Consider the following 13104-nt stretch of genomic DNA (forward strand, 5'->3'; position numbering starts at 1 on the left):
CTTTAACAGCAAAACTTTCTTTCAAAAGTAACCTGAGTGTATCATAAAAATCTACACCAAATTAGCTTTGGAATTAGTCCAATTACAGAACTGGCTTTACTACACACACACACACACACACACACACATATATATACATTTCTGACATCCACAACACTAGGCAGACATTTTGAGATTTCACTCAATTATTCACGTCATATATTGAAGTAAGTATACGTAAAGGTGCATTTGCATTTCCATAAACGGAAAGAGGTGAGCAGAGCCACCATGTTTGATTCACTATACAAGTCATATGTCAATAAATAGAAAAGATACAAAGTTTTCATTTTATAACTTGTCAATAACAGTAAATTTATCTCCCAATTCACAGGAAACTATAGACTCAGTATTTTGATATCACAAACATCTAATCTAATGCTGCATTCAACATAGCACATCACACAGAAGAAGTGATCTTACCTGTGATTTTTTAATATTTACTTTTGAATTAAGAAATTAAATAAGGTGTAACAATAAAATTTGAATTATAATGTAAAGTTTGGTAACAAACTTAACATATGTTCATAAAACAGTAGTTCAATAAAATTGAACACATGGACACATGCAGCAATCAAATATACCAACTTTTTTCGGTAGATTATGACTTATTAATGCAATTGGACTTTGTAACCTATGTTCATAATATGCTGTTTAGCCTCTTACCTGTTGGTCAAGGTCTACTCTTACCTACTGTTAAGTCTGCAATTTAATTTCTTACCTGTTGACGAGGGTCTACTGTTGTGACGGAATCTCCTCCCAAAGCTGCTTTTGTTAAAATGGAGTCTGGCATAGGAGTGAACCTGAAAATTAAGGACATTTGCACATCAAGTACTGAGAGAGAAATCAAGTCAAATCTCCATTACTTCCAATTGGCTAAATCATTAGTTAAAAAAAACAAAAAACATTTTTCTTCAATATAAAACAGCTTGGTTCATAACATTCTCATTTTAAGTTGCAGCTGTTAGCACGTAAACTTGGTTTGGAGTTGTAGTTGCTACTACGTACACCTACTTTTCTGGGCGAGGATTCCTTTGTCTCTTATTACGAGCATCTCCAACCTCAGGTATAGTCTTCCAATCACTTTCAGATACATTAGCCAAGTCTCTCTACAATATCAGTAAGTTTACAATGAATTAATTAAACATACTGTTTTGATATTAAGGCACTTTATACTTATGACAGTTAAAAAGTGTAATTCAATCTTCTGAAAGTAATTAAAATATACTAAAACAACAGTTTATAATCATGTGTTTTTACGTGTAATGACAGCTCTTTTTTTCATATAGGAACAAAATGTCTGCCACTTTGTTCTGTTAAAATAGCTAATCTGTAACTGAGGTCACAGAATTTGATTGTGTATTTCAACAAGAAACCATTTGGAAACTTCATACTAAACTCTGCCACTGAAGATGGATGATGAGGTTATATTTTCAACAGTGTGTGTGCATGCATGTCAGAGAGATTTCTATAAAAATGCTGAATGAATTTTGATGAAAGTTAATACACATTTGGATTTTGACCCAACTAAGAAATGATTAATTTTTGGAGAACCATTGTCATGAAAATTCCAAAAATCCCCATCTGTTAATGTGAGAACTGATTTTTCACACTAGTTTTGCTCTATAGCTTTCAAAAATGACAGAACTCCTATGAAACTTAGTGGACATGTGTAGGATACTATTCATCATTGTTCTAACAAAAGTAGCTTATGTCCACTGGTAATGACAGATACATTTTCGTATTTTTTGAGCGCCAAATATGGTCATTGCTGCATGGCAGATATATACATTATGCTGAGTGTCTCTCTATTTAACTCGTAACAACAGCCCAGTATAACAAGCTCAAACATAAACCAAGAAACACTGTACAGTTCTTCCATAGTAATGATTATATTAATTTTAAGTAAGAAAAATTTAACAGGAAATGAAACATTTTATACATATATAATTTAGAGAAAATTAATACTGTTTTACTCATGAATAAACTCATTTAACAACTTGGCACAACTTTATGCAGATGTATACCTTGCCACACATAAAGGCTTGTTTAGAACATGATAGTCACAGCAGACTTAATAAATGGGTGGTGGCTGGGAGCTATACTAGTTCATTTAGACAACTGGACAAATTAGTGCCTTTCTACCATAATGAGGGCTTGAATGCTAACTTCAAGAGATCAGTTTGATAACTTACTTACCCCCAGATGGTAGTACCTTATTTTCTTATTTTTATTTCAATTAATTTTTACTCTTTACTTCGGAGAACAGTCACCTTCCCACAACTGTCTGCAGACAGTGCAGGGTGATATAGATATGGGATGTTGTGGGCTTGAGCACTCACATCTCGCTCTCTCAATTTCTATTTCTCTATCCATTGCTACTCCTTTATTTTATTTCTTTATGTGAGACTGGTGAATGGAGGTTAAGATTATAGATGGTGTATCCCTATCACAATGTGAGCCCTACGTCCACAATTACCACAGGGTATATTTGATATCTCACATTATACTTTGTAACCTGGGATATTTTCAATTAGTGCAGGATTTTTTTTGTTTATTATTTAAATTTAATTTTGTTTTGGCTTGTTTTTCAGTTATAACAAACTAACATATATATACACACATGGATATATAATCATAATATACACACAGCAAATTACAGAAAAAAATAAATGCAACAATTCTGTGCTATAAATATGAATAAACTTTCAATATTTCAAACATTTATATACAAATGTCAACACACCTTTAAATCATTAAACTGCTGTTGGATTTTTGGACGCTCCTGTCTATATCTCTCTAGTTCTCTCTTAAGTTTGGCCTCTCTATTCAAAACACACAATGTTATTTAAAGTTTGGCCTCTCTATTCAAAACACACAATGTTATTTATAGTTTGGCCTCTCTATTCAAAACACACAATGTTACTTATAGTTTGACCTCTCTATTCAAAACACACAATGTTACTTATAGTTTGACCTCTCTATTCAAAACACACAATGTTACTTATAGTTTGACCTCTCTATTCAAAACACACAATGTTATTTATAGTTTGACCTCTCTATTCAAAACACACAATATTATTTATAGTTTGACCTATTTACACAATGGGAGTTTAAAACATTTGTTTCTTAATTTAATTCAGTACCTGTATTCTTTTCTTTTTTCATCCATCCGTTTATCAATGGCTTCATAAATAGCATCAGCTTCTTCATCGTCTTTGTCATAAGGGTCTTTACTGAACAGACTTCCTCCGTAGCCAGCAAACTAATACAAAAATTAAGTCAAACAGTGTATCAACAGCAATGCTTTTTCTCTACAGTGATTCTAACAAAATCAGAATTGGTATTCATGGTAACTAGCTGAAACACCATCCTGTAACTTATAAAAAAAAAAATACTTGTATTTTTATATTTTCTTATAAACATATATCAGTGCTCCATATATTTTTTTTTTTTGTAAGGAGTTATTACTCCTAGGAGTAATTAAATATTTTAGAAAGTGCAGCAGTGACATTTTGTGATGAAAAATAACTTAACTAATTATAAATCATTTTATTAATTCAAAAGATGAAATTTGGCACTGGTTGAAGTTAGCAAATTAAATCACCAAATGTAATCATAATAAACAGAAATAATGACATTAAAACTTATTTTATTTACTCTACACAAAACTAGATCATTCAGGAGTTTACCAACAGAAACTTTTGGTGGATAGTATGTGCTTATTTCTGCAGCTCTACTGTCTGAACTGAAGAAAACCACAAGAATGTTAATTTTTGAACTGCCTTTAAAGTGGGAAAACCTGTAGTCATTATTGCACAGCAGTAATAAGTTTTATAAGGCTTATTTTTTATCCCAACTTATATATATATATATATATATATACACACACACACACACACACATGCCAAGACAAGCACAATATTTTCTATCTACCTCATCATAATTAGAATCATTCAAGTCTTCATCATCATCTTCATCTTCGTCTTTCTTTTTCCGTTTATTTGCTGGAGCATGACGATCATCACTGAACATAAAATGTTTATTTAGTACACAAGAATTTCATCTTCAGTGTCATCATTTATATTCTTTCAGAGCTATAGGTTGTGACATCAATAATATTTAGTAAATTATTTGTGGTTCCAACCTTTGTAAATTTAACAATAAGACTTTGAATACTTGTTACGTACCCGAGTTTTATTTATTGTTTTAATTGTGGGAAATAATTTCTTATATAGCTACACTAATCTTCAATGAAAACAGCAGTTTCAGTTTGACTTCTAAAAATTTCCCAGGATTTATTTTAACTTGGGTTTAAAAATACTGAAACTCCAAGTGTGAGGTTTCTTCAGGTTAACAGCTGTAAAATGGTCGTATTTTGTTAGTTTTGTAATTAATTATATGCTGTGTAAATCACAACATTAGATGCTTCAACTTGATTTTCCAGTGTACATAGCTTTCTTCTACAAATATTAGTCATGGAATTTGATACTGCCTTTCTGTTTAATAACAATAAAAAGACTGAGTTTCATAGTAGAAAAAAATTTGAAGGTTAAGAAGGTTTCCTAACAGAAGATTTTGGGATAAACTCAAAAATAAATATGATATTCTACGACTAGATGTTTCATTTGTAAAATAAATTTAATTTAAACTTATAAATCTGTTTAGAAAAAGCCATATCCAAGTACGGTATGATCAAAGTAACCTTTTAAATAATGGGGAAAAGTGAAAGGCATAATTGCAAAATTAGCAAACCAATTGATTGTTTTGAACTTTCAATTAAAGCTAGACAAGGGATAACTGCACAAAGCCCTCCCTAATTTTGAACTGATAAACTGCTTAACAGCACACACAGAATATTCTTGGGCTACTCTTCGATTTGACTGTTACTCTTATATTTCATCCATATCCCAAAGTTTGGGGCACGTTTTTGAGCAAATGGACTATTCACATAAAAAAATTTTAAACATTTACCCATGTTCATTAATGTTACTTTAATTAAAATTATTTTCTCAAGTTAAATATATAAAGTTTTGAAACATTATATGACAAATCTTTTTAATACTGTTAAAGTATTATTTTTTTCAATTATGAATTACTGGACTGTTTTGTGCGATGATATGGTGTGTACTGTAAGTTTGAATTATTTTAAAACAGTTTGATGAGTATGTGAACATCAGAGCTGTAAACAACATGAAGATTGGTTTTGTGGGTGAAAGATGATCTTGAAGGGACAAATGGTCATATGTCACCCTGACTATTTTTATGTTTTTAGATTATTATTAGTAGAAAAAAAATGGTTTATGAATACTTATAGCAGTACAACCTGAAATAAATAACTTGAGCACAATAAGCATTTGAGAGAAAGATAACCTGGCTGATTCACAAGCATACAGTGCCACATTATGGTTATTTTCAAGAAACATGATTGCTAACAATCTGTAATTTACAATTTGTCCACATGACTGATCAAAAGATATGGTGAGTTTTTCACATAATAGTCACAGTTGAAAAGTCAGACATGTTTGCATAGTGTGCAACCAATCATACAAATAAAAAAAACAGCCTTTCTCAGTTTACTTTTATTATTTAACAAATAAGAGTTTTGAATGAAGCATTATAAATCAGATATTAAACTCCAACAGATGAGTAAAAGGGGTTAATATATGTCACTTCAGTAATCAAAATTCTATTGAGGAAATGATGTTTATAGATTTGTAAGATATTTTGACCAATATGTTGCAAAACTATGTCCATTATATTTACATATATGTATTATATACTACAAAATTTCAAATTCCAGCATATTTTATCTAGATCCTAGAACTATCCACCATTGAGATTTTGTGCCCCTTCTTACTTTGTACAAGAAATTACTTAAATGCAGAAGATTTTTATAACATGAAAATCCATCCAGGTTTTTGCCATGTGATAAGTTTAAAAAATGCTAAAGCTAAGGTATGACAAGTTACACTATTAAATAGGTTTTTTTTAATCTTAGCAAGTCAATACTCACGGTACATCACTGGCATCACGGGCAGGGCCGATATCTGACCGAGTGGTGAATCCAGTAGCTCTGGAAAAATAAAAATAAAAGTTCAATCATTTTACATCTCCTTGACACGTGTTTTATGATACCCAAGACCTTTTATGTAAACTAAAATAAAATGAAGTTTTATAAGAAGTATCACATTTCCATGTTCACTGCTTGATTCATTTGCCTGAACAATTAACTGTCTATAAATTGTTAGAGACTTAAAAACATTTTTAATGACTCATCTTTAAACCATGTGTCCATCACACCTCAAAGAATACATGCAGACGTGTTCTTAGTTTTTACACACAGTTACCAAGGATTTAAAATTTTCACATGAAATAATAAGTGTATTAAATGATGTTTTAATACTGTGAAAACTATAATACATTTTCTGAAACATAATTAGCTACAATTCAATTTTAAATACATTTAAAGGTAAAATACTTTGACTTTGTAATAATGCAACTTCATGTTAATATAATGTATATATAACCATAAATCATTGTTTTGGTTCAAGTTCATAGACTATATTAACTTATGTCTTGGCTGCTGAGCTACTGCTGTTCTTGTGTGTGTGAAAATGACCATTTATGTCTGTTGAAATCAAAATTTGATCATGTGTCTTTTAATTAGGAAAGCTAGTGTGCTATTTCCTAAAGATGGATCTCCCTAATTAAATTTTAAAGTAGTTATTTCAATGATTCCAGGAGAGTTTGTTTTTTTTTACTTCTATACTACATTGACTGAATGAGTCTCTTAGTCAGATACAAAGGCTTCTTTCAGTTTTGTCTTTCTTATATATACGAGTGGAGAGTTTCATGGGTAACTTAAAATTACTAGTTTGAGTAGTTAAACTTCTTGGAAATGTTAATATAATGTAAGCTCAAATCATCCTGCATCAACCTGTTAATTTAACAAGGATTAGAGATCAACCATTAACAATAGGAAATGTGTCATCACCCTGTTAATTTAACAAGGATTAGAGGTCAACCATTAACACTAGGAAATGTCGCATTCAACCTCAGATGTGATGTCATAAAAGAAAGGCAAAACCAGATTCACCAAATGTAAATCTTACCTTACTGACCTATTAATATTTTTAAGTTAAATGAAACATGATCTAACTAAGCCTAAAAATTTTAAAACTGATATTACAAATAACATTTATTTTCACAATCATATCAAAGTTAAATAAAGTATATAAAAATAAAATGAAGTTCTGCAAGCTTTAGAAAGAAATCAGGAATTACAGTTGGTGTTGTGTTCTTAGAAAACACAGGGTTTACAGACATCACAAAACTTAAATTTGATGCCACATTGAATTATACAGTTGAAAAGAGCAAAAAAACAAAACCCTTCATTGTGTGTTTAGAGTACTAGTGTATGGCTTCTTAAAGGTAAGAAATTATATAACACCATCACAACCAAAGAAACAAAATTGCTGGTTAAAATTATTACTACTACTGTTGAATTTATAAGTTACAATGTTAAAATTGATTACATTTTGTTCTGAATTCTGACTTTCCACTAGGTGAATACAACTACCATATCAAGATCAAAACAAACTTGACAGAGTCATAAACACTGATGTTTTTATTGGCAGCACACTGAAAACATAATGGAATAAAAATTTGTATCTTAAAAAGGTTTTATTTATAAAATTAAATACTTTTTCCTCATTAAATACCTTTCAACTGTGAAGCATTAAAAAAATGAGTACAGAAATGGTTGTGTAAAATGGTTTATTTTCTCTGAAAATATTTTGATGCAACCATTAAATTTTGTCCTTCAGCAACAACTGAACTCCACTGGGTGACAAATTGTTTAAGACAGCAATCAATTATTTCCTGAAAAGTAAAGATTAGGTTTAAGTTTTTATCTTTCTCAAAGGAAGATTATTCCTTAAGATGTTAGTTGCTCTAGAGAAAAGGGTAAAAGACATAACCTTATCAAAGTTGACAAGGTTATAAGAGTGAGGAAAAGGAAAAAGGCCTCTGATTTCTTTTTATTATATGGGAAAGATGACAGAACTCTTCAGATTTCAGAAAAGACAGGCTAGGATCCAGTTATGAGAGTTTTATTTTTCTAAAATTAACTCACTAACTTTGAGAATGAGTTATCATTGACCTTAGTGTAGGTCAGAACTTCAACATAACAATGTTTGGGGACAATAAGGGACCTATTGGTCCACCTCAGCTGTCCCATTCTAAGCCAAAGTATTAAATAAATATGTCTAAAAAATTAAAGTCGGCCCTTATCATTCACATATCTATAAAGCTTTCTTTTAAAAACTATTTCAAATTTACTGCCTCAACAACATCCAAAGGCAACCAATTCTATAGGCCATCCATTCCATTTGAAAAGTAAAACTTTTTAGCTGAAGACAGTTTGTACCTTGCCTAAATCTATATTTGTGTTCCCTAGTTTTATAATTTTTGCTGTTAAGTATAAAAGATGTTGAATGCATCAATATTATCACTCCCTTTTACAATCTTAAACTTCAATAATATCCCTTTTTTTTTCAATAGAAAACAATTTTAAGGATATTAATATCTCCTCATATGACAACCCCTCCATACCAAACACCATTCTAGTTACCCATTTCTGAACCCTTTCCAACAATTCAATGTCTTTCCAAAGGTAAGGAGCCAAAACTGAACACAATAGTTGGTGATTTCCTGAAAATGAGTAGTTTTAAATATTTACTTTACTCAAGGGCAGGTATGCAAGGACAGACTTTTCGATCATCCAGACTCTTGTTGTATGTAGGTTAAACTGTTGTTTCAATATATTCAACTGACAGTTCTCCTATATATGTAAAAATGGTTGAGAAAATTTTTTACACAAGAGGAGCAAACAACATCTTGACCTTCTTTAGTCATCGTGTTTTCTCTACAAGTGGGTTTTCTCAACATCATTGACTTTTCTCCTGTAAGGATTTACTAAAATCGGTTGAAAACTCCAATGTTTTAAAATGCATAATGATTTAATGCATTTAACCTTATGTAATATGTCATAGTGCACTTTCAAACATCGGAGTCATTAACTGATTTTCTTATGTTGTCATCTCATTAAATGTCACAAAAAATATCTCCAGTTTGTTTGACATGCATTTAGAAGACAACATGACAAGACGACACAGGCTTATGATTTGGAAAAGACAGGCTAGAGTCCAGTTAAGACAGTCTTATTTTTCTAGATGAGAACATATTGCCAGTGGTAATGGTTTACAAGAAAATCAGTTATGATGAATAATTTATTTTTCCTTTGTTTTTGTCAAGAGCAAGCTTACAAGGACAGTTTATGTTGTTGTTTCAAAAATAACAAACAAAAATTGTCCTCTTTGATTGTTACATGAGAGTCCCAGACAACATATAAAACAGTTCTAGTTGGTCATTACGTGAGAGTCCCAGACAAAATAGAAAACCGTTCTAGTTGATTGGTTGTTACATGGAGTCCCAGATAAGATAAGCTTGCATAATTATCAAACCACTGGTATGTCTAACAATATCATAACAAATAATAATTAAATACAAAAACAACTTGCCATATACTCTGGCCAGATAAGCCTAAATCAAGTTAACAGTTAATATTTTGTTATTTTTTTTATTTTAACATTTAATAACCTTCCTGATACTGTGAATGTATGAATTTTGGAATGAAATATAAGTCACTTATGATAAGAGATTCTGGAGGTAACATTGATAAATGCTTTTAAGAACAAATGTTAAATACAGAGGCTCAATCTTAAGCATCTAATTGAAAAAAGAAAGTAAATAGTAATTGACTTTAAATTATTATTTGTGGAGAGGCAGACAATAAGCACTAATTAGCGTACTCAAACTCGATGATTATTACTATGAATGCTGTGTATGTTACTGATCTAATGTCACATTGCAATGCTTCACAATTAGGCCTAATTTACGAAGAAATTCGTAACCTAGATATGGTAGACACAGTATTGTTAACATACCAATAATTTGCTGTTACGCTTGTATAGTAATGTTCTTATACTATAATTACGAATCCGAAATTTTAAGGTATAATTATTTCTATTATAGCTAGCGTAAGTTAAAATAAAATATAATTATAAACGGGAACACAGTCTTCCTTTTTTGTGTGATATATAACTATATGATTAAGAAATATACAAACTCTTTCATAAATTAACAATTCTAATAAAAGAAAAAAGTGTTTACCCTCTTCCAACACCAGCAACATAACCTAAAGGAGCTGGAACACCTAGAAAATGTTTCTTTCTCTTACTAACTAAAGCGTTTGGTGCAATTGTCGCCATTATTAATAAATAGCGACATCTGGTGGAATCTTTAATAATTATATAGTATTCACGGCAAAGAGTAAGCGATGGTAGTGGTGGAGTCCACAGCTCGGTGAGAAAATGTTCAGTATACTCCCAGCATTTATGATTTTATTTGTGTATTTGCAGGAATACGACGTATAATTAACACTTATTAAATTTATATTAAAGTTATTCCAGTTTTACATAGGTAATAATTTGTCAATCAAGTTACATGGCTTTAGGTTTAAGTCAGAAAAACAGCCTAATGTAGTAGGCACATAACGTTAACATCATTATAGCTTATCAGTAAGGTTTGTTTCCCCAGACCGAGACGCTTTGCGTCGTAGCCTTGCAGTTCAACCTCGTCAAAGTTATTCAAGAGGCGCATTGGCATAGTTACCTTTACACTGTGGTGACGTGAGGCCACCTGACTATGTTCGGATTAGGTTCTATGTTTTTAATCCTTTTTCTTCTGGTTGGTTTGGGATGAATCTTTAAAACCGAATAAAGGCATCAATTACTTTTATTTTTACCGTTACGTCAAAAGCTTTCAAAAGATTTTTTTATACGTATATATATCTTAAACACCAGCATCGTTCACAAGCGCTTCCCTTTAAGAGCAAGCTTGTGTAGTGTTAGAAGGGCTATACTAGCAGCTGCGACGGCTGTGTCACTAGTTCCTCTAAATGGTTGGTTTACCCTTCCCTGACCAGCAAGCGTCTTTTTTGTTCTTTAGTAAGCTCTTCTTTACGTTTTATTACAGAAGAGCTCTTGTATTTTTTCTTCTTTTTTATGTCGGGAAAGGGCAGGTGAGCTGATTGGTTATGAAGCTGTAGTAAAAAAAAAACAACAAAAAAACTAGAAACCTCAAGCCAGGATGGTCATCTAGCACATTTGTAGAAGACATCAGAAAGTCTTTCTAGTGCAAACTAGTGATGTGTTTCTCTTCCAAATCGGAGTAGAACCGATTAAAAAAGATATTTATTCGGTTTTAAAGTGTGTAAAAGGACAAAGCTAGCAATCCTATGAGTGTATTATAAGAGGTAAAAACAATGTTTTTGTTTTGTGTGTAACTTTGACTGGGTAGCCAAATCATTTTTTGCTACATTATTTAATCAGTGAAGTAATGAAGTAAATAATCGTAAGTGTTTTTAATGCTGTTATTATTAATTTTTTCTATTTTAAGAATAACTACATTTTTTTATCTATAGGAGTATTTGTAACCAATGTAAAATAATTAAGATCGTGTGTTGTACAAAGGCAGCCCTATCAGATCTACGGAACAAAAAAAAAGAAAAAAAATGTATGTGATCTCATTACCTGTGTTTCTCGTGAGCTGGCAACATAAACGTTATAATAATTCATGTGAAACCTAAAAAGATAGGCAGTTGTTATTTGTTAAGTCATGACTAAATATTCTTTCAACATCATTTAATAATATTTAAATAATAAATTATTTAACTCTAATGTAAAAAAAAAAAACCCATAAACAATTCAGTCCTTTTAGTCTTAAAACTATTGTTTACTCTGTAATAGTGAGACTTCAACTTTTGTTTGTTGTCATGAGCGTCGATAATTTTAGTGCAGTTAAGTAATAATAGGAAAACAACATGATTTCGTCTTACGATGAGATAAATAATCTTAACTAAACTTGTCTTTGTTAGTGTTGTTGTTTTCAAAAAGTAAATCGAACAATATATTTATGACTGAAAAAAAAAAAAACAACCAACAACCGAGACCAAACAGTTTATTCTAGAAATTATACAATGAACTATCATTAAAACTACTGTACGTAATCAATAATTGACTGTTAAAGCGTGATAAAATGGTGCATTATTTTATCGAGAAAACTACAGATAAATGACAAGTGAGAGATAATTAGACAAAGCTTTTATTATTTTCTAATAAAATTATTGGATAGCAGTGTTCTCTCAAAATTCCACAAAGGTGGTCGAAGTGCTATGCAATGATTCCTTCTTTGTCTAATCATACGTAAGACATATTGAAAATGATTATAAAGTTTATTTAATTTTGTAAAACAAAAAACGGCGTCATTTCTCTTTCGCTCAACTCGCACAGTTTACTTGTTTGAATATTCAAGCAAATCCCTTCAAGAACTGCCTACAATAATTACTAATTTTGGAATTGATAGAATAGCGAGAAGGCAGCTTAGTCGACACACCCACCGTCAACTCTTGGGCTGTTTTCTTCTGATTGAATTGTAGGAGTAATCATTATTTTTATAACACATTTACAGAGTTTTTGTTATTTGTTTGCGGTAAGATTTGTTTGTTTTTGAATTTCGCGCAAAGTTACTCGAGGGCTATCTGCGCTAGTCGTTCTTAATTTAGCAGTGTAAGAGTAGAAGGAAGACAGCTGGTCATCATCACCCACTGCCAACTCTTGGGCTACTCTTTTACCAACGAATTGTGGGATTGACCGTCACATTATAACACCCCCACGGCTGGGAGGGTGTGCATGTTTGGTACGACCGGGATTCGAACCTGCGACCCTCGGATTACGAGTCAAATGCCTTAACACACTTGGCCATGCCGAGCCCTTATGGTGAGAGGATGCGCATAGTCCTACATTCTTGGCACTGGGCCACACTCAGCCCAAAAGTATGGTTAAAAATGTTTAACATTAAAAATTAAAACGACTTAGCAACTGTAATTCAACTTAAATCGTCGAGTTTGTGCTGATTTATAAATCAGTATTATGTAAAAATAGT

At 31.4% G+C, this 13104-nt stretch overlaps 2 protein-coding genes across 12 annotated transcripts in view; one reads left to right on the plus strand and one right to left on the minus strand.

The window, feature by feature from the left end:
• Positions 1 to 10589, minus strand: part of LOC143240358 (pre-mRNA-processing factor 6-like) — a 35890-nt gene extending 25301 nt beyond the window's left edge. The window contains 7 exon segments of the mRNA XM_076482671.1: positions 758 to 839; positions 1051 to 1145; positions 2783 to 2861; positions 3183 to 3301; positions 3973 to 4063; positions 6053 to 6112; positions 10273 to 10589. Of these exon segments, the coding sequence (XP_076338786.1) occupies positions 758 to 839; positions 1051 to 1145; positions 2783 to 2861; positions 3183 to 3301; positions 3973 to 4063; positions 6053 to 6112; positions 10273 to 10370 (624 nt within the window). The 5' untranslated portion in view covers positions 10371 to 10589.
• LOC143240359 (uncharacterized) overlaps positions 10395 to 13104 on the plus strand; it is a 35791-nt gene continuing 33081 nt past the window's right edge. For 7 of the 11 annotated variants that reach the window (XR_013021728.1, XR_013021727.1, XR_013021726.1 and 4 more), the window contains exon 1: positions 10404 to 10464. The gene's annotated coding sequence lies outside the window, so the exon portion shown is untranslated. The other 4 variants (XR_013021723.1, XM_076482673.1, XR_013021731.1 and 1 more) reach the window with 3 other exon arrangements.

The sequence above is a fragment of the Tachypleus tridentatus genome, chromosome 13 (assembly GCF_004210375.1).
Source record: "Tachypleus tridentatus isolate NWPU-2018 chromosome 13, ASM421037v1, whole genome shotgun sequence".
NCBI lineage: Eukaryota > Metazoa > Arthropoda > Merostomata > Xiphosura > Limulidae > Tachypleus > Tachypleus tridentatus.